Source organism: Stomoxys calcitrans, chromosome 5 (assembly GCF_963082655.1).
Source record: "Stomoxys calcitrans chromosome 5, idStoCalc2.1, whole genome shotgun sequence".
Classification (NCBI taxonomy): Eukaryota; Metazoa; Arthropoda; class Insecta; order Diptera; family Muscidae; genus Stomoxys; species Stomoxys calcitrans.
This window is the reverse complement of record NC_081556.1, coordinates 37,593,120-37,611,775: the sequence shown is the minus strand read 5'-3', so window position 1 is coordinate 37,611,775 and position 18,656 is coordinate 37,593,120. Positions and strand designations below refer to the sequence as shown.

At 40.1% G+C, this 18,656-nt stretch overlaps 2 protein-coding genes across 2 annotated transcripts; one reads left to right on the top strand and one right to left on the bottom strand.

The window, feature by feature from the left end:
• Positions 1–743: 743 nt before the first annotated feature.
• On the bottom strand, positions 744–9,109 carry LOC106082137 (SET domain-containing protein SmydA-8). Its single transcript, XM_013244479.2, has 4 exons — positions 8,788–9,109; positions 8,607–8,735; positions 7,997–8,549; positions 744–1,502 (listed from the first exon to the last, which is right to left on the bottom strand). Exons 1-4 carry the CDS (start codon positions 8,841–8,843, stop codon positions 744–746), a joined length of 1,497 nt encoding a protein of 498 aa, XP_013099933.2. The 5' UTR covers positions 8,844–9,109.
• A 4,115-nt stretch (positions 9,110–13,224) lies between these two features.
• Positions 13,225–14,387, top strand: LOC106082146 (uncharacterized). The gene is made up of 2 exons (XM_013244491.2): positions 13,225–13,386; positions 13,452–14,387. The coding sequence occupies exons 1-2, from the start codon at positions 13,285–13,287 to the stop codon at positions 14,334–14,336; spliced, it is 987 nt and encodes a 328-aa protein (XP_013099945.2). The 5' UTR covers positions 13,225–13,284; the 3' UTR covers positions 14,337–14,387.
• The last annotated feature ends 4,269 nt before the right edge of the window (positions 14,388–18,656 follow it).

Below are 18,656 nucleotides of genomic sequence, written 5' to 3'. Positions count from 1 at the left end.
TCATGTTCCGTTATGACACGCAACAACTGTGCAAAATACGGTTCGGATCGGTCTATAACCTGATATAGCTCCCATATAAACCGATCTCCCGATTTGACTTCTTGTGGCCCTGGAAGCCGCAATTTTTGTCTGATTTGGCTGAAATTTTGCATGTAGTGTTCTGTTATGACTTTCAATAACTGGGCCAAGTACCGTGTAAATGGATCAATAACCTGATATAGCTCCCATATAAACCGATCTTCCGATTTGACTTCTTGTGGCCCTGGAAGCCGCAATTTTTGCCTGATTTGGCTGAAATTTTGCATGTAGTGTTCTGTTGTGACTTTCAATAACTTTGCCAAGTACCGTCTAAATGGATCTATAACCTGATATAGCTCCCATGTAAACCGATCTCCCGATTTGACTTCCTAAGCAACTGGAAGCCACAAAAATTTTTTCAATGTGTAGAGGGCGTAGTTATAATCCGAATTGGCTGAACTTTTGCCCTTGTTATTTTTTATGATTTCCAACATCCATACCAAGAACCAGAAACCAGATATAAACCCATCTCTCTCAAAAGACAAAATTTCGGCGAAATATATCTATATATGATTCTTGTCACGCTCTAAATGTTTGGTATCTTTCTCAGATTCATTGGTACTTACCAACAGTCATTAGTCACAAAAGCCTTTAAATTTTCCACAATAATGCCATCTTACCTGTTTTTTTTTTCTCTTTGCCCAATGTCAAGGCTTAAAAACTTTTTATTCATGCACATCTTCAAACTCTGGCATAGGTTTATCCAATAATTGAATATCATTACGCAAATCTTTCAGCTCAGCCATTATGCTTTTAACCAATTCACCCTCGGGGGTATCGTTGGGCTCATACAACAGCAAACGTATGGCCTCCTTAAACATTGTCTCACATTGTGCCAAACTTTCTTGTAACTCCGCCACCGTCAATTCTCCCGCGCCAAATCTCAAGCGATAAAGTTCCGCTGAAGCTGTAGCCATTTCATAGAGGCCAATACCCTTTAGCCTTGATATGCCAGGCTGTATGATATGCAAAAGCATTACCAATTCCTGACATAGGCGTATTTTTCTTTCATATAACTGACGGCCGGGTTTTTGCAAACTACTTCTGATGATGTTTCTCAAAATATTGGCTATATTTTGTTTGACATCCACCACAATGAAATGATTCTTATGCAGTAGCTGATTCAGTTTGATGAGTAAATATTCCAAACGCCTTAGATCGTCCTGTGAATGATAGACCTCTTCTTTGACTTTTTCCAAAAGTTGTTCAACCTGTTCATTTCTTAGAGTATGGCTGCATGTTGAACATCTCCATGAATTGGTGGCAAAGTCTTTGATTACAAAACCTTCTTGGCTTTTAGCCGCACAAGGGCCACACACTAAAGTGCTCATGTGGGAACCCAATTCGGTGGGATCTTCGCAACGCTCACAGGTACAATGGAAATATTTGCCTTCGTTTAGTATATGGCGGCGTTCTTCGGTACCCTGTAATCCAAAATATATAAAATTAAATAAAAGACAAACAAAATGTTCTCTGCGCAAGTGGATCTGTGCGAGCGTATCGATTGTGAGTAGAGTGTTAGGTCTGTTCGCATACTTTTCCAGCAAAAATTTGCCAGTAGATATTTGCAGGAGAGTAAGAACAGCTTTTAGTCTATTTTGCTATTTATTTGAATTAAACAGCTGGCTTTCATAAATCAGCTGTTCTATGCTGCAAATTTCTACTGGGAAAACAAAAGCTCCAGTAGAAATTTGGGTTGCCAGGTTAGGTTAGGTAAGAGTGGCAGTCCTTTACAGACTCACTTAGACAATTTTAGGTTCATTGTGATACCACAGTAGCGACAGACCAAGGCTTCTGGCGGGAATCGAACCCACGACTCCTGCACTGATAATCCAAGCACGCTACCAACTCGGATAGTGGGGCGCAAAATGTTGCTAGCTCTCACGCACTCTCCCGCTCTTATCTGCAGGCAATAAAGGTACGCTAACGACTTTCAGTAACAATTTGTGCAAATTTGCACAAATTTTTGAGTACACGAACACACTCATTAAAGTGCGAAGTGATTGTTGGAGTGACCAAAATTAGTCAGTTTTGAGACTTTTCAGGCGAAGGAGCCTTGTGATCCGAAGAAGATTATGGAAATGGTCGTCATGGTGAAGAGGACCAAAGGTAGAAAGTCAGGTCAGGGAATGACTTCGCATGGGGCGATGAGTACCGACTCGTCGGTGCTTCGCGCTGGGAGTTGGTCTCTTGTGGCAGTGATGGAGATGGGATGGGAAGCGCCTCAAGTTGGGATCTCCCGTTGTGGCTGTGGTGGTGTCAGGTGGTAAGTTTCCATCTGACAGTTAGAAGGCGACTGGTGGTGTAACAGCTGATGGAAAGTCAGCTGGGGAGAAGAGGTCAGCTGTTGATAAGGCAGCTAGCTGATGGTGTGCTTGATGGCGCTGCTGGTAGTTATGCCAGTGGTGCTGTTGGTGGCGCGGATGACGTTGCCAGTGTTATTGATGACTGGCCTTCGACTCCAAAGAAGGAAAGTAGGTCGAGGAGAAAGGGTGTTCGCACCTTTGGTAGGAGGAAGAGAGGGGAGTAATGGTGGTGGCTCGGAGTTAGTAAGGGAGATGAAGGGGATCACCAATAGCCTTGTGGACTTGGAGGTGGAGGTAGGGGGTGATGGTGTCGAGGAAGGTGTTGGAGCGAGCGGGGATATATGGGGGGCTCCTCATGCGTCTCATGATCGAGAATGAGCGATTGAAGGGGAGGACTAGTGCGCTGGACTCACTGTCTGCTCGCGGTGCATTAGTGGGTGTAGGTAGCGTGAGTGGGCGTCCGGCCGTTGTTCAGTCGGTGCCTGTTGCCCCCGCTGTCCCCGTCGCTGTCGCTGCCATCCCTGTGCCGGTTACGAAGCTGGTGGAGATGTGATCAGTGGTCGTGAAAGGGAAGGCGAAGGCGGTGACAACTTCTGAGGAGGTAGTGTACAAGGTGATTGAGGAGGTGAGCCCCATACTTGGTGTTAGGGTTTATGGTGTTAAACAGACACGGGATGGTAGGGCAGTCATTCCATTCCCTCTGTTGCGGAGAGGGATCGTTTTAAGGCGAGTGAGATGTTTGCTGAAGTCCGTCTGGAAGTTGAGATCCGCGATATGCTGGGCCCGAAGGTGGTTAGAGGAGAGTGCAAGGTGTCATAACTCCTTATAAGTTTATCACAGAGCTGTACTCTGAAGGAGACGATGAACGAGGAGGTTTTCCGTCGGTCCCTCCACCTGACTAGGGCGCAGCAGTCAACGTCTACATGGAGTGTACTCCAAGAGTGGCGGATAAGTTGTGTGAGTAGGAGGCGTATGTGAAGTGGTTTCGCTTCACCGCCCGTATACAGGATGGGGTCTTCACATGCCACCGTTGCATGGGTTTCGACCACATATCACCCGCGTGAAGGGTGATATCTGTCGTCGTAACGGATTGAGTGGACATGTGGCTTCGGCCTGTCCCAACCTCATTCGGTGTGGGGATTGGGAGTTTAAGAGGTTGCCGGCGGATCACGTGATTATCTCCGCGGCCTGTCCGATATATGCTGGTTTGGCGGCTAGGGCAAACGCTAGGCATTTAAGATCGTCATGGGGAGTAGGTTAGGTTAGGTTAGAGTGGCAGTAATTTACAGACTCAATTTTAAGTCCATTGTGGTACCACAGTAGCGACAGACCAAGGCCTCTGGTGGGAATCGAACCCACGACCCCCGCACTGATAATCCAAGCACGCTAACAACTCGGCTACCGGGGCCCCTCAATGGGGAGTAAATTTTATTAATTTCGTTGCGGTTTAGAGCGGTGACGCAGAAGTTAGGTCACGTCATGCGCAGCACTGGTTGCTAGGTCACGGTGGTTCGAGAAGAGTATGTAGTGGATGGTAGTGTTATAGGATTGCCGCAGGGGATGTGAATCTTTACTGACAGCGGGGAAGACCCTGCGATTATTATAGACGACACCGACATCGACTGTACGGTGGTTATCGATAGCCGGTGGGGCTATGCATTTGGGCAGTAGAGCGGTGTGATACATGTTTTTGGCTAGCATCTATTGTAGATTTAGCACCGACTTGGAACGGTGCTACTACTTGCGAGTAGCAATCCGCCCATCCTAGATCTAGACGCCAACGCAACCTCCCCGATGGAGTTCTCGAAAATGACTCAGCATTTACTTGGTTATAAGAATTGCTTCGTGGGCAGATACTCAGCGAATGGTTGACTTTGTTAAACATGCCGAGCGCGAAGTATACCTTTGATGGGCCTTCAGGCGTTAGTCACATTGACGTTAGGGCTGGAAATGGGGCGGCATTTACTGCTTACCAGTTTAGGTGGAGGGTTTGTGACGAATTGGATTCAAGGGACCATAATCCAATTGAGAATAGGTGATCGGCGGACGTGGGATTCTACTGAACGGTCTAGGTACTGGAAAGATCGAGACGTGGTCTGGGACCTTTATGTGGAAAGTTTTAGGAATACTGCATCAGCATTGTCTTGAGATGACTTCAGCGCACTGACTAAAGACCAAATTGCTATGATAGACGAATGGATAAAGACGGTGAATGATGTGCTCCTTGACAAATGTCGAAAGGCTAAATCAAGTAAGGTCAAGTGGTGGATCCGTGAGATTGAAACAATGCGGGGGAACGTCAGGCTTCTGAGGAAGCGATTCCAAAGAGCCGGAAGTTCCAATGCTGAGGATCTTGTCTCACGCCGAAATAACTGCCTTAGAAATTTGAGAACGTACAAGCGACTGATGATTAGGAGCAAGGAAGATCACTTTAGGAGATTTGTACAGAAGAAAAAAAGATGATCCATTGGGTGTGTGTAGGCGCGGTGGGCAACAAGGTGGGGGACAATGTGTTGACTTCTTAGAACGAGTGTGCTGGGTGTTAATGGAAACGTTTTTTCCTGATGCGGATTAACACGAACAGGCTCAATGTGGATCGTGCCTCCTCCAAGTTTGGAAAGGGCCTAGATAGTGGATAGTGTTTGTCGGCTTAGAAGCGCGAGGTCACTTGGACGGTATGACTGGACAGATGTGTAAAACATCTGGAAGACTATACCTGACCATGACGAGTTGGTCTTCACACGATGTGTCGTAGTATGCTATTTCCCTATTACGTGGAAATGTGCCTGACTCGTAGTCCTTCTGAAATCGTCCGATCGATTGAGGAACAATGCAAGATCATATTGGGGCATCAGTCTCCGCCACGTGCTTGCAAAAGTATTCGATACGATAATGGTAACAAGATTAAGGGAGGGCTACTATGAGGGCACTTCTCCATACAAGTTCGGCTTTCGGGAGGAAGAAAGCACTGTAGATGCCTGGATCCATGTGCAGAACTGTGTGAGAGAGTCGAGCGCCAAATATGTCCACGGCATATTTGTATCGAATGTTGTTGTCGAATTGAAAGCTTCCTAAGCAATTTGCGTAGCCGCAATGTCCAGAGGCATAACGTATAGAATTATATTCAATGCATCTGATGGCACAGTTCTAAATCGGTTGTGATGCACAAACAAGCCATCCTCTGGATCCGGCTGGGTAATGAACAGAAGGTGTACTTTTGTACATAGTCCACCAGACAACAACAGTATATAGCATTAAAGGTCTGACAACTGCAGTATAAACCCAGTGCAAAGCGATTTAAACCCCCAACTTTTGCTAATGGCTCTCTTGTAGGTTTAGGGCAAGAGTGGCCTTTCTTGACCTTTCCAACATGTTTGATTTAAAATTCAATTTCCTGTCCAGCAAAACACGCTGGTATTTCGCGCTTTCAGTAAACTGGACGTTCTATTCTCCCAAGGAGACAGATGCCACTGTAGGTAGCTTATATCTCCTGGTGAAAAGAACAACTTCCATCTTAGACTGATTTACACCTAAGCTACTTTAGGTAGCCCACTCCACTGTAGTTACCGTAGCGCAGAGGTATGCTAAGACGCCTGGGTTCGAATCCTGGCGAGAACATCGAAAAAAAATGTTCAGCATTGGTTTTTCCATCCTAATGCCAACGACATTTGTGAGGTACTTTGCCATGTAAAAACTACTCACCCAAGAGCTGTCGCTCCGAGCGATCGAGAACAAGAAGCGGATTAAAGACAATACATCTCCGAGGATTTGCTGGCCATTTTTGAGTGGGGTCGAACGAATAGAGTAGATTTTAATACACAGAAGATTCAGTGCTGCTTGTTGTCACACAAACGATTTGCTGACTCATTGCGATCATCTCTGTCATCAAACATAAACAAAGGAAATCTATAGACTGAACAAGTGTCGGTCCACATTTTTTTAAGGTCCCTCGATGTCTATGCGAACCGCCAATCTGTACGTCTTGCCATCGAATGATTCCTTTAGTTGATTCGCAACCTCGTGCAGGGCGGTCTCCATGGACCCTCCCTTTACATAGCCATGCTGCTTGTATCTGAGAAATTAGCGGGATGTCCTTCTATTAATCATGTCATCCACAACACGGTCAATGTTTTTAAATAGAAGTGATGTAAGACTTATAGTTCTCTAGGCCTTTGGTGGCCAAGACAAGTAAGATCCATATCATCCCATAACTTCATATGGTCCCTATGTAAATCGATTTCCTTATTTCAAGAAGTTATCAAAGATTTTATCATGGATCGCATGGAATGCTGCAATTCGGACCGGCCGAACTTAACGCACTTCCACTTGCTACTATTTTTATACCCTCCACCATAGGAAGGGGTATACTAATTTCGTCATTCTGTTTGTAACTACTAGAAATATTCGTCTGAGACCCCATAAAGTATATATATTCTTGATCGTTATGTCGATCTAGCCATGTCCGTCCGTCTGTCTGTCGAAAGCACGCTAACTTCCGAAGGAGTAAAGCTAGCCGCTTGAAATTTTGCACAAATACTTCTTATAAGTGTAGGTCGGTTGGTACTGTAAATGGGCCATATCGGTCCATGTTTTGATATAGCTGTCATATAAACCGATCTTGGGTCTTGACTTCTTGAGCCTCTGAGCCTCTAGTGGAAAAAAATTTTGCACAACGTGTTTTGTTATGATATCCAACAACTGTGCCAAGTATAGTTCAAATCGGACCATAACCTGATATAGCTGTCATATAAACCGATCTTGGGTCTTGACTTCTTGGACCTCTAGAGGGCGCAATTCTTATTCGATTTGACTGAAATTTTGCACAACGTGTTTAGTTGTTATATTCAACAACTGTGTCAAGTATGGTTTAAATCGGTCCATAACCTGATGTAGCTGTCATGTAAACCGATCTTGGGTCTTGACTTCTTGAGCCTCTAGAGGGCGCAATTCTTATCCGATTTGACTGAAATTTTGCACGACATGTTTTGTTATGATATTCAACAACTGTGCCAAGTATGATTTAAATCGGTTCATAACCTGATATAGCTGTCATATAAACCGATCTTGGGTCTTGACTTCTTGAGTCTCTAGAGGGCGCAATTCTTATTCGATTTGACTGAAATTTTGCACAACATGTTTATTTTTTATATTCAACAACTGTGCCAAGTATGATTTAAATCGGTTCATAACCTGATATAGCTGTCATATAAACCGATCTTGGGTCTTGACTTCTTGAGCCTCTAGAGGGCGCAATTCTTATCCGATTGCAATGAATTTTTGCACGTAGTATTTTGTTATGATATCCAACAATTATACCAAGTATGGTTCAAATCGGTTCATAACCTAATATAGCTGCCATATAAACCGATCTGGTATCTTGACTTCTTGAGCCTCTAGAGGTCGCAATTATTATCCGATTTGCCTTAAATGTTGTACTCTCTCATCTTCTTTTCTTATATCCTTTTTTGCCTAAGAAGAAATGCCGGGAAAAGAACTCGACAAAAGCGATCCATGGTAGAGGGTATATAAGATTCGGCCCGGCCGAACTTGGCACGCTTTTACTTGTTTTTTTTTTTTTAATTGCTTTTGAGAGTAACTCCTTAGAAACTTACCAGCAAAACATTGGTATACGAAACTGTCACGGTGGCATTTTTGGCAATATCTCGATTCGCATAGACCTTCATGCGATACTGACCATCTATGGCCTGATTGGCATTGGGCTGGCAATTGTGAGCCATCATGGATGCATTCATATATAGACCACGCATGGCCGCCGAATCTGGAGCACGAATTTCATATGAATTCACATCCCATATGCCACAAATATGCTGTAGAAAATCCTTATTGATGCGTTCGGCTATTTGTAGGCCCTTCAAAATATTCGATTTCATTAAAGGCTGTATTATCTCCTTGTCATGTTCTTGCCAAATGCTTGAGTTGCGCCTTCTCTCCAAATGCGATTGCATGCAAACCATGGCCTCAAAATATTGACGCGTCTCTGGATTTTCATATAAAAGTAGACACTTCAAAAGACCATAGGTGCCGGGATATTTTTTCAACAAGTTTCTTTGAACCTCGAATCGGGTGATGAGGTCCTTAAAGACATTGCAATCAAAGTCACTGTGTTGGCCACAATCAAAGCACAGAGGAGCCAAAGAGCATTTACTGAGGAAGAAGTGAGGAAATGGAAATGAGAACGCATTTTCACTTTCACCTACTCACCTGCAATAGTGTTGGGCAAAGCGAAAACAATTGCTGCATCTTTTATCACCGCTGGAGGCCAGTATAAGCAAAGGCTTCTCCAATAATAGAGTCTCTCCAGCTTTTATGTCATCAGCTGTCTTCACATGTCTGCAATGGCAATTTTGTAACAGAAGTAACGAAAGTATATGACAATCACTACCTTCCCAGGACTTCGTTTTTGCAGATTTTACACTTTTTATAAAATTCCTCCGACATTAGAAGAGTGCAATATTGCTACGTGCGTTCCCTTCGGCTATACTTTTCAAATGAAGTATCTGCATGGTTCATGGCGGTTTTTCTGCAAATTGCAGAATTATGTGACTGGTGCCGGTCACTGGCTACCCCAAATGATTATAGAGTCGTTTTTCTCTTTTGCTGTCTTTTGGTTGTCTAATTAATTTGGCTACTATGACTATAAATTATAAATGTCTTGCTGTTGCTGCGTCCCTCTCCCGGGCACCGTCATACACCATTGTGGCTTTTGCAGTTGAATGAATGAAAACTCATTTGATTTGATTGGGGTTTTTGATATCGCACTTCACCCATGCAACTGGCAATATTCAATCAAGCGTTCTGTCATTTAGCCAGAAAACATTTCTGTTTTGGCCATATCTTCCCTGGTTGTTGTTTTTGCATGGTGTTCTTTTTTTATGATTCCCTTAATCTACTTGTTGTACATGATGGCTTTTTTTTATTATTTTCGTATTTGTTTTCATACGAAATAGATTTAAAGTAATTTACGCTAATAGCAGTGCTAACCAAAATGTCTGGGTTTGCACATTTATCTTACGACTGGGTGAATATGACTATCTTAAGGCAACATTGCACTCGAGATGATAAGGGTGATGTAATAAATATTCCCACTGTCCCTGACTACCTACATAAGGCAAGTTAAAAATTTAAACACCAGCTCTACTTAAATTTTGTCTAAATTTCATTTTTATGGGAAATTTTGTCGAAATTACATTTCTTTAGGAAATTTTGTCAAAATTTCTTTTCTAAGGGAAATTTTGTCGAAATTTCATTTCTATGGGAAATTTTGTCAATTTTTTTTTGTCTATGGGAAATTTTGTCAAAATTTCTTGTCCATAGGAAATTTTGTCAAAATTTCATTTCTATGGGAAATTTTGTCAAAATTTTTTTGTCTATGGGAAATTTTGTCAAAATTTCTTTTCTATGGGAAATTTTGTCGAAATTTCTTTTCTATGGGAAATTTTGTCGAAATTTCTTTTCTATGGGAAATTTTGTCGAAATTTCATTTCTATGGGAAATTTTGTCAATTTCTTTTGCCTTTGGGAAATTTTGTCAATTTTTTTTTTGTGTATAGGAAATTTTGTCAAAATTTCTTTTCCATAGTAAATTTTGTAAACATTCTTTTCCTATGGAAAAATTTGTCAAAATTTCTTTTCCATAGGAAATTTTATCGAAATTTCATTTCTATGGGGAATTTTGTAATTTTTTTTTTGTGTATAGGAAATTTTGTCAAAATTTCTTTTCCATAGTAAATTTTGTAAACATTTTTTTCCTATGGAAAATTTTGTCAAAATTTCTTTTCCTATGGAAAATTTTGTCAAAATTTCTTTTCCATAGTAAATTTTGTAAACATTTCTTTCCTATGGAAAATTTTGTCAAAATTTCTTTTTTATGGGAAATTTTGTTGAAATTTCATTTCTATGGGAAATTTTGTCAAAATTTCTTGTCCATAGGAAATTTCGTCGAAATTTCATTTCTATGGGAAGTTTTGTCAAAATTTTTTTTGTCTATGGGAAATTTTGTCAAAATATCTTTTCTATGGGAAATTTTTTTAAAATTTCATTTCTATGGGAAATTTTGTCAATTTTTTTTTTCTATGGGAAATTTTGTCGAAATTTCTTTTCCATAGGAAATTTTGTCAAAATTTCATTTCTATGAGAAATTTTGTCCATTTTTTTTTTGTGTATGGGAAATTTTGTCTAAATTTATTTTCCATAGTAAATTTTGTAAACATTTTTTTCTTATGAAAATTTTGTTAAAATTTCTTTTCTATGGGAAATTTTGTTGAAATTTCATTTCTATGGGAAATTTTGTCAATTTTTTTTGCCTATGGAAAATTTTGTCAAAATTTCTTTTCTATGGAAAATTTTGTTGAAATTTCATTTCTATAGAAAATTTTGTCAAAATTTCTTTTCTATGGAAAATTTTGTTTAAATTTCATTTCTATGGGAAATTTTGTCAAAATTTCTTTTCTATGGGAAATTTTGTCAAAATTTCATTTCTATGGAAAATTTTATCAAAATTTCATTTCTATAGGAAATTTTGTAAAATTCTGTCAAAATTTCATTCCTATCGGAAATTTTACCAAATTTATTGCTAAAATTTCATTTCTACCCAAAATTGACATTTTAAACGAAATTTTAACAAAATTTAATTTTTATAGAAACTAGCCGAATTGGGCCCGCTTCGCTGCGCCTTCTTTAACGCTCTAGCCATCTGGGTAGATCGAGGTCTCATCCTCCTCATGTACACCATACGCCCTCTCTTGTCATCCCTCTCAGGAAATCGAATCGCGAATGCCCTCATTCCGGTCGGCATTGGTGGTGGGGAAATTTTGTCAAAATTTCATTTGTGTAGAAATTTTGTCAAAATTTCATTTCTATAGGAAATTTTGTTCAAATTTTTCTTTCTATAGGAAATTTAGTCAAAATTTAATTTTTATAGGAAATTTTGTCAAAATTTCATTTTTATGGGAAATTTTGTCAAAATTTAATTTTTAAAGGAAATTTGGTCAAATTTCATTTTTATAGGAAATTTAGTCAAAATTTAAATTTTATAGGAAATTTTGTCAAAATTTCATTTTTATAGAAAATTTAGTCTAAATTTAATTTTCATAGGAAATTCGTCAAATTTCATTTTTATAGGAAATTTCGTCAAATTTCATTTTTATAGGAAATTTCCCATGAATATACCATTAAGGAACAAGTGATACTTCTCGCATATCAATGAATGCAGTCCAATTAAAGTTTCAGCTCATTGATAAGGGGTCTCTTTATTTTATGCCTAGACCGTACGGCGTACCGCATAGCGACACCACTTGGTAGTGAAGTTTCAACATGGCAGGATACCCCACAGTTGTAGCCAGCATTAGTATGGGGATAATCACCACAGAAAATTTTTCTTATGTTCAGACCGGGATTTGAACCCACGCGTTCGGCGGCCATGTTAACCTCTCTAACACGGTGGCCTGCGTCAAATTTTCTTTTACATAGGAAATTCTGTCAAAATTTTGTCAAAACTTCATTCTTAAATGATTTGTATCACTGTTCGCTCTGTATTACTTACGCGTGTTGGTTAGAGTTCTATAAAAACGCAATTTCTAAGCTGTAGGTTCAACGGACATGTGCCTTCTAGGTCAGTAAACAATAGTTATATGATATGAGATAGAGCTAATTAGAAAACAAATTTTTTATCTACAAATCTGAAACTAAAAGCAAAAGCAGTATAACAACCAAATTCAAAAAATAATAGTTCTAGACTGATTCACAAACTAAGTTCTAATGTTTCCTCAAATATCTTCTTTAGATATTCCCCTCCTATTTAGGTAATTACATTTTAGGAAAAGTGTAGTTATAACATTTTACATTTTAGCTAACATTATTTGTGTCAATTACAAAGACATTCATTGTCAAGGTTAACCACTATCATATGGTGGTGCATTATTATTAAGAAACCACTGATGTTAATCCAGAACTTTTGTAGATAGCAAATTAAGGTGACTATTAGCCGACTAATGTCCAAATTTTGGTTTCAATAAGAAATTTTGTTTTTTATGATCTGGAAATCCTATGGGGAGATCCGGATTGTGAGAAGGAGGTCATCATCATAACGGCACACATACGAGCCCACTTATATGCCCTTGTGGAAAAGATGATGGAGGCCACCGTAGCGCAGAGGTTAGCATGTCCGCCTATGACGCTGAACGCCTGGGTTCGAATCCTGGCGATACGATCAGGAAAAATTTTCAGCGGTGGTTGTCGCCTCCCAATGCTGGCAACATTTGTGAGGTACTATGCCATGTAAAACTTCTCTCCAAAGAGGTTTCGCACTGCGGCACGCCGTTCGGACTCGGCTATAAAAAGGAGGCCCCTTATCATTGAGCTTAAACTTGAATCGGACTGCACTCATTGATATGTGAGAAGTTTGCTCCTGTTCCTTAGTGGAATGTTCATGGGCAAAATTTGCATTTGGAAAAGATGAAAGGAAGTTGAAGCATTTCCTATGTCCTTGCCCAGGTTTCGCTGCTAATAGACACCGGCACATAGTTGGGTGGGAACCAATCTTTAATCTTTCTGGGGAAATTTTATCAAAATTTCAATTCTAAGGGAAATTTTATTAAAATTTCAATTCTAAGGGAAATTTTATAAAAAATTTCATTTCTATAAGAAATTTTGTTAAAATTTCCCTGAGGTAGGTAGGGTGTTTAGACCAGCAAATGCATCCCAAACGACTTGTCGTTTCAAGGTAAAACAATTTTTTATCTCAAAACATATCACAATCTGTGCTCTAAGATAAACTCCTCCTTATCGAGCATATAAAAATGCTTTAATTCTTAAAAAATTAGCACAACTAATTTGGCCATCCAAGCAACAAAACGTTCCCACAACACTCTAGACGACTAGCAATGGCAAAAATAGCGGTTTGGCTTACAGTCCTGATACTTGCGGCTGTCTTTGATTTGGGTTCCCTGACTTATGTGCCCCAAAATGAATGGGATGCCTATGTGGTAAGTTGCAGTACATTTCAATGTGTTTAATGTTTGAGCAAAACGGTTCTGTAAATTCCTTATAGCTAAAATATAGGAAAACATATCCTGATAAGATTGCTGAGAACAATGCTCGCTACTATTATGCCGTCAACAAGAATATGATTGATGCACACAATGCCAAGTATAATAAGGGCATGAAGACGTTCTCTTTGGCCGTAAATCAATTCACCGATATGCGTTTGATTCACTTCAATGCCCTGTTCCCGGTGACTACACCCCTAGCCGTATCGCATGCAACTGTACCGCCCTTAGTTATGCCAGGCGGTCCCACCTATAATCCCAAGAGTTTTGGTTACACTTTCAATGTGGAGGATCAAGGCATAAAGTGTAACAGTGGCTGGGCCTATGCTTCTGTCAAAGCCATTGAAATTCTAAAAGCTATACACACAGCAAATTATGCTCCTGTAACTTTGTCAGCCCAAAATATGATCGATTGTGCTGGCAGTGCGAGAGCCTGCATTAATCAGGTTCCCCAAACGGTCTTTGACTATTTAACCCAATACCAGATGAACCTGTTGGATGTAATGTACTACAAGAACAACAATCAACTGGGCGAACCGGGCATGTGTTTACCACCCATGGGAGCTCCGGCTACGAAATTAACCCTCTACTCTGTGTTGGACAACGATGAGGATTTGAAAAATTATGTGGCCTCTTCATTTCCTGTAGTTGTGGAAGTTAATCCTACGTCCTTTGAGTTTATGCACTATGCACAGGGTATTTACCAGCCTCCTGCCACTACGACTAAAGGATCACATTTCATGACTGTGATTGGCTACGATATTGATTATTGGATAGTACAAAACTCTTTTGGAACAACTTGGGGCGAGAGCGGTTTGATGCGAATTCACAAATCTGCCAACGTAAAATTGGCCAAAAATGCCATATTCCCAACGCAGTGGGCATAAAATAGAAATTCTCATTACTTTTTTTGTTGTTAAAAGAGAGAAAAATATAACGATTCATAAAATTTCCCCAAAATTGTTCAATACATTTAATTTTATCAAAACCTTTTTTCGCAAAGAAAAACTCTTTGGGAAGCTTTCTCAAAAATTCGTATCTAAATAAATTTTTATATAAATTTTGTCAGAATTTCGTTTATATGTGAAATTTTGTCAGAATTTTCGTTATTATTGGAAACTAGCCGAACCGGGCCTGCTCCGCTGCGCCTTCTTTAACTCTCTGATATCTTCTTAGGGTGGGGACACTTCGCCATGAATGTGGATATCGAATTCGTAGATGTAGCCTATGGCGTTGAACGCCTGCGCTCGAATCCTGGCGAGAACATCGGACAAAATTGAAAGCGGTGGTTATCCCCTCTTAATGCTGGCGACATTTGCGAGGTACCATGCCATGAATGGTCATGTAAAAAACTCTCCCCAAAGATTTGTCGCACTGCGGCACGCGGTTCAGACTCGGCTATAAAAAAAAGTCCCTTATCATTGATAAACTCAATTTGAATCGCAAAGCACTCATTGATGTGTAAAAAATTTGCGCCTGCTCGGTTCCTGGGCAAATTTTTACTCTACTCCTAAATGCCTTTCTTTTGAGCCCTATATTACAGTATTGGTAAATATTTCTGGTTTAGGGGGTATTTTGGTGTTCTACTTTCAAAAACATTTCATATGAGCCCCATAATGACATGATCGGTAAATGAGTTGTATTTGAGGGTGGGGTGGACCCCAAGGTCTTTGTCCCGAAAATAAATATCAATTTCCCGAAAATCAATCAAATTCCACCCCAAATAGCTTTTATATAATAGGGAGGTACAATATTTTGGGGTAAGGCGGCTGGCTCCCTAAACACATGGCTCTATATGGTCGTGACTGGTCTATCCATTTGGCGGCCCGTTTCAAATATGGATATCAAATTTGTGCTCCACTCCCAAATCCCTATAATTTAAGCCCCATATTGCCATGGTCGGTAAGTATGAACCATTTGGAGGGCTTTTTGAGACGGCCACCGGCTCTATGTCCTGAAAATAGATATCAAATTCGTCCTTTACTCCCAAATACCGTTGATTTGAGCTCCATATAATAAAATAAAAATTAATTTTGCCCATGAACATTCCACTAAGGGGCAAACCTCTCACATATCAATGAGTGCAGTCCGATTCAAGTTTTAAGCTCAATGATATGGGGCCTCCTTTTTAAAGCCGAGTCCGAACAGCGTGCCGCAGTGCGCCACCTCTTTGGAGGGCAGTTTTACATTGCATAGTACCTCACAAATGTTGCAAGCATTAGGAGGGGAAAACCACCGCTACAAATTTTTTCTGATGGTATTGCCAGGATTCGAATCCAGGCGTTCAGCGTCATAGGCGGACATGCTAATCTCTGCGCTACGGTGGCTCCATATTGCTAAAGTCGGAAATATCTTTCGATAACGAAAAATTATATAACCTATGTTTCCTTACTCAAAAGCCCTACACAATCTGTGACAATTTTCAGAAAATCGATCCGAGTCTCATGATGAGTCATATACCGATTTGGGTATACGTTTTTAGGGGGTGGGGTTAACCCCCATACTTCGATCTGATTTTGTATGCCAAATTCGTAATCTACTCCCGAATACCTTTCATTTGAGCCCCATATTGATATGGACGTTCAATTTATCTGCTTTTAGAAGTTTTGAGGTTAGGGCGACTTTCTGGGAACTTGGAACCAATTTTAATACCATATTCGTATTCTACTCTCCGATACCTTTCATTTGATATCCATATTGTCTTTATCGGTCCACTTGTGATTTTGGGTGGTATATTTGCGGTAACGGGGAGGGTTCGCCCCCTTCCGATATCAACAAATTATAAAACATATTCCTTCTTCCTGACTATATTCGTAATCTACTCCCGCATGCCTTTCATTTGTGCACCATATTGTCATGCTCTTCCAATAAACCTTTTTTTATGGACGTTCAATTTGTCTGTTTTTAAGAGTTTTGGGGTTAGGGCGACTTTCTGGGTACTTGGAACCAATTTTAATACCATATTCGAATTCTTCTCTCCGATACCTTTCATTTGATATCCATATTGTCTTTATCGGTCCACTTGTGATTTTGGGTGGTATTTTTGGGATAACGGGGAGGGTCCGTCCCCTTTCGATATCAACAAAATATTAAGCACATTTCTTCTTCTTGACCATATTCGTAATATAGTCCCGAATGCCTTTCATTTGAGCACCATATTTTCATGCTCTTCCAATAAACCTATTTTTCGGGGGTTTTTTAGGGTTGGGGAGACCCCCCAATTGCATGGACCCAATTTTTCGTACTCTACTCCTGAATATCTTTCATTTGAATCCCATATTGTCCTGATCGGAACACTTTTAGTTTTGGGTAGTACTTATGTGGAAAGGGGGAGGGTCCGCCCCCCTTATGTGCCAAATCGGTCCATGTTTTGATATAGCTGCCATATAAACCGATGTGGGGTCTTGAGTTCTTGAGCCTCTAGAGGGCCGATTTGGCTGAAATTTTGCACATGGTGTTTTGGTTTCACTTCCAACAACTGTGCTACGTATGGCGCAAATCGGTACGTAACCTGATATAGCTGCAATATAAACCGATCTGGGATCTTGACTTCTTGAGCCTCTAGAGGGCGAAATTATTATCGGATTTGGCTGAAATTTCGCATGATGTGTTTTGTTATGACTTATAATAAATGTGCCAAAAATGGTTCAAATCGATAAATAACCATAAAGGCGCTTTTATAGGAAAATAGGCGTTTTTAAGGAAAGTTGGTCAAAATTTTTTTCTACATGAAATTTTGACAAAATTCCATTTCTATAGGAAATTTTGTGAAAAGTTCGTTTCAATGGGAAATTTTGTCAGAATTTCATTTATATGGGAAATTTTATCAATTAATTTGGTCCCATGGGAAATTTTGTAGAAATTCCGTGTTTATAAGAAATTTGGTCAATTTTGACAAAATTTCTTGTACAAACAAAATTTTGACCAAATTTCTTATAAAAACGGAAATTTCATTTCCATGGGAAATTTTGGGTGAATTTCGTTCCTACGAAAATTATTGGAAAATTTCGTGTTTCTATGGGAAATTTTGAGTTAATCTCTTTTCTAGAGGAAATTTTGGTAAAATTCCTTTTCTAAGGGAAATTTTGTCAAAATTTCGTTTCTATGGAAAAGTTTGTCAAAATTTCATTTCATGGGAAATTTTAGGAAAATCTAGTTTCTATCGAAATTGTTGTCCGAATTTCCTGTTTCTATGGGAAATTTTGTCTCTCTTCTTTCTCTCTTTTCTTTTCCATAGCTATGAAAATTTTGCCAAAATTTCATTTCTGGGTGAAATTTTTTTAAAAATTTGGTTGTTTTTTGAAAATATTGTCCAAATTTCACTTCCATGGAAAAAATTGTCGAAATGTCCCATAGCAATTTCATTGCAGAAGGAAATTTTTGTGAAATTTAATATCTACGGGAAATTTTGTCAAGATTTCATATCTATGGAAATTTTTTCAAAATTTTATACCTAAGGAATATGTTGTCAAAATTTGTTGTTTGTTGTCTTCTATCTTTCGTCTTGTTGATTCTGTTGAGTGTCCAGATCCAGGAACTCTGCGACTAAGATGGGGTGCGTCCAGAGGGATCTGAGTCTGAGTCGAGTGGGTCTGGCAGGGCAGTTAAACAGGCGAAGTGTGTCGTGTGGTCACTGGTCACAATCGGGACATACATCCTGCACGTTGGCATCAATCGTTTCTCTGTAGGAGTTGAGGCGGCTGCATCTGCTGGAACGTAATTGAGCCAGAACCACTCTGGTTTGCCGGAGGAGGTCAATTTCTTTAGGTGCAATGGGAGGCGGTCGTTCTTCAACGACCACATTCACCCTGTAGCCATTCACCACATCATCTACCGTGTCTGTATGAATGTTGTCCAGGCCCGCTTGGTATGTCGCTTGATCTAGAGGTTCTCTCTTGTAGCGCTGAACCTCACGCTCTAGATCTACCTTAAGTCTTCTGGACGGTGGATGTCTATCCACAAGATGGTGATTTGGATGGTCTCTGCAGTAACAGCCCTAAAGGTATTGCTTAGACAGCATGTAGTTATATCTTCGCACTGGTAGGATCTTTGTCTCCTGATGGAGGTGGTCCACATGAGAACTGAGGAGGCATTCCGACAGATCTGAATATTATTCCATTGCGTGTCACAGAGCTGACGAGACCACACTGGCGCTGCATAACTTACCACAGACCTGCCAATTGCTTTGTACGTGGTCAACAAGGTAT

Bases quoted from the DNA above. Each gene is read 5' to 3' on its own strand.
- LOC106082137 (XM_013244479.2), bottom strand. From the start codon at position 8,843: ATGTCGGAGGAATTTTATAAAAAGTGTAAAATCTGCAAAAACGAAGTC. The intron at 8,736-8,787 runs GTAGTGATTGTC...TTGCCATTGCAG, and splicing joins AAAAACGAAGTCCTGGGAAG to ACATGTGAAGACAGCTGATG. The intron at 8,550-8,606 runs GTGAGTAGGTGA...CTTCTTCCTCAG, and splicing joins TTTGCCCAACACTATTGCAG to TAAATGCTCTTTGGCTCCTC.
- LOC106082146 (XM_013244491.2), top strand. From the start codon at position 13,285: ATGGCAAAAATAGCGGTTTGGCTTACAGTCCTGATACTTGCGGCTGTC. The intron at 13,387-13,451 runs GTAAGTTGCAGT...AATTCCTTATAG, and splicing joins ATGAATGGGATGCCTATGTG to CTAAAATATAGGAAAACATA.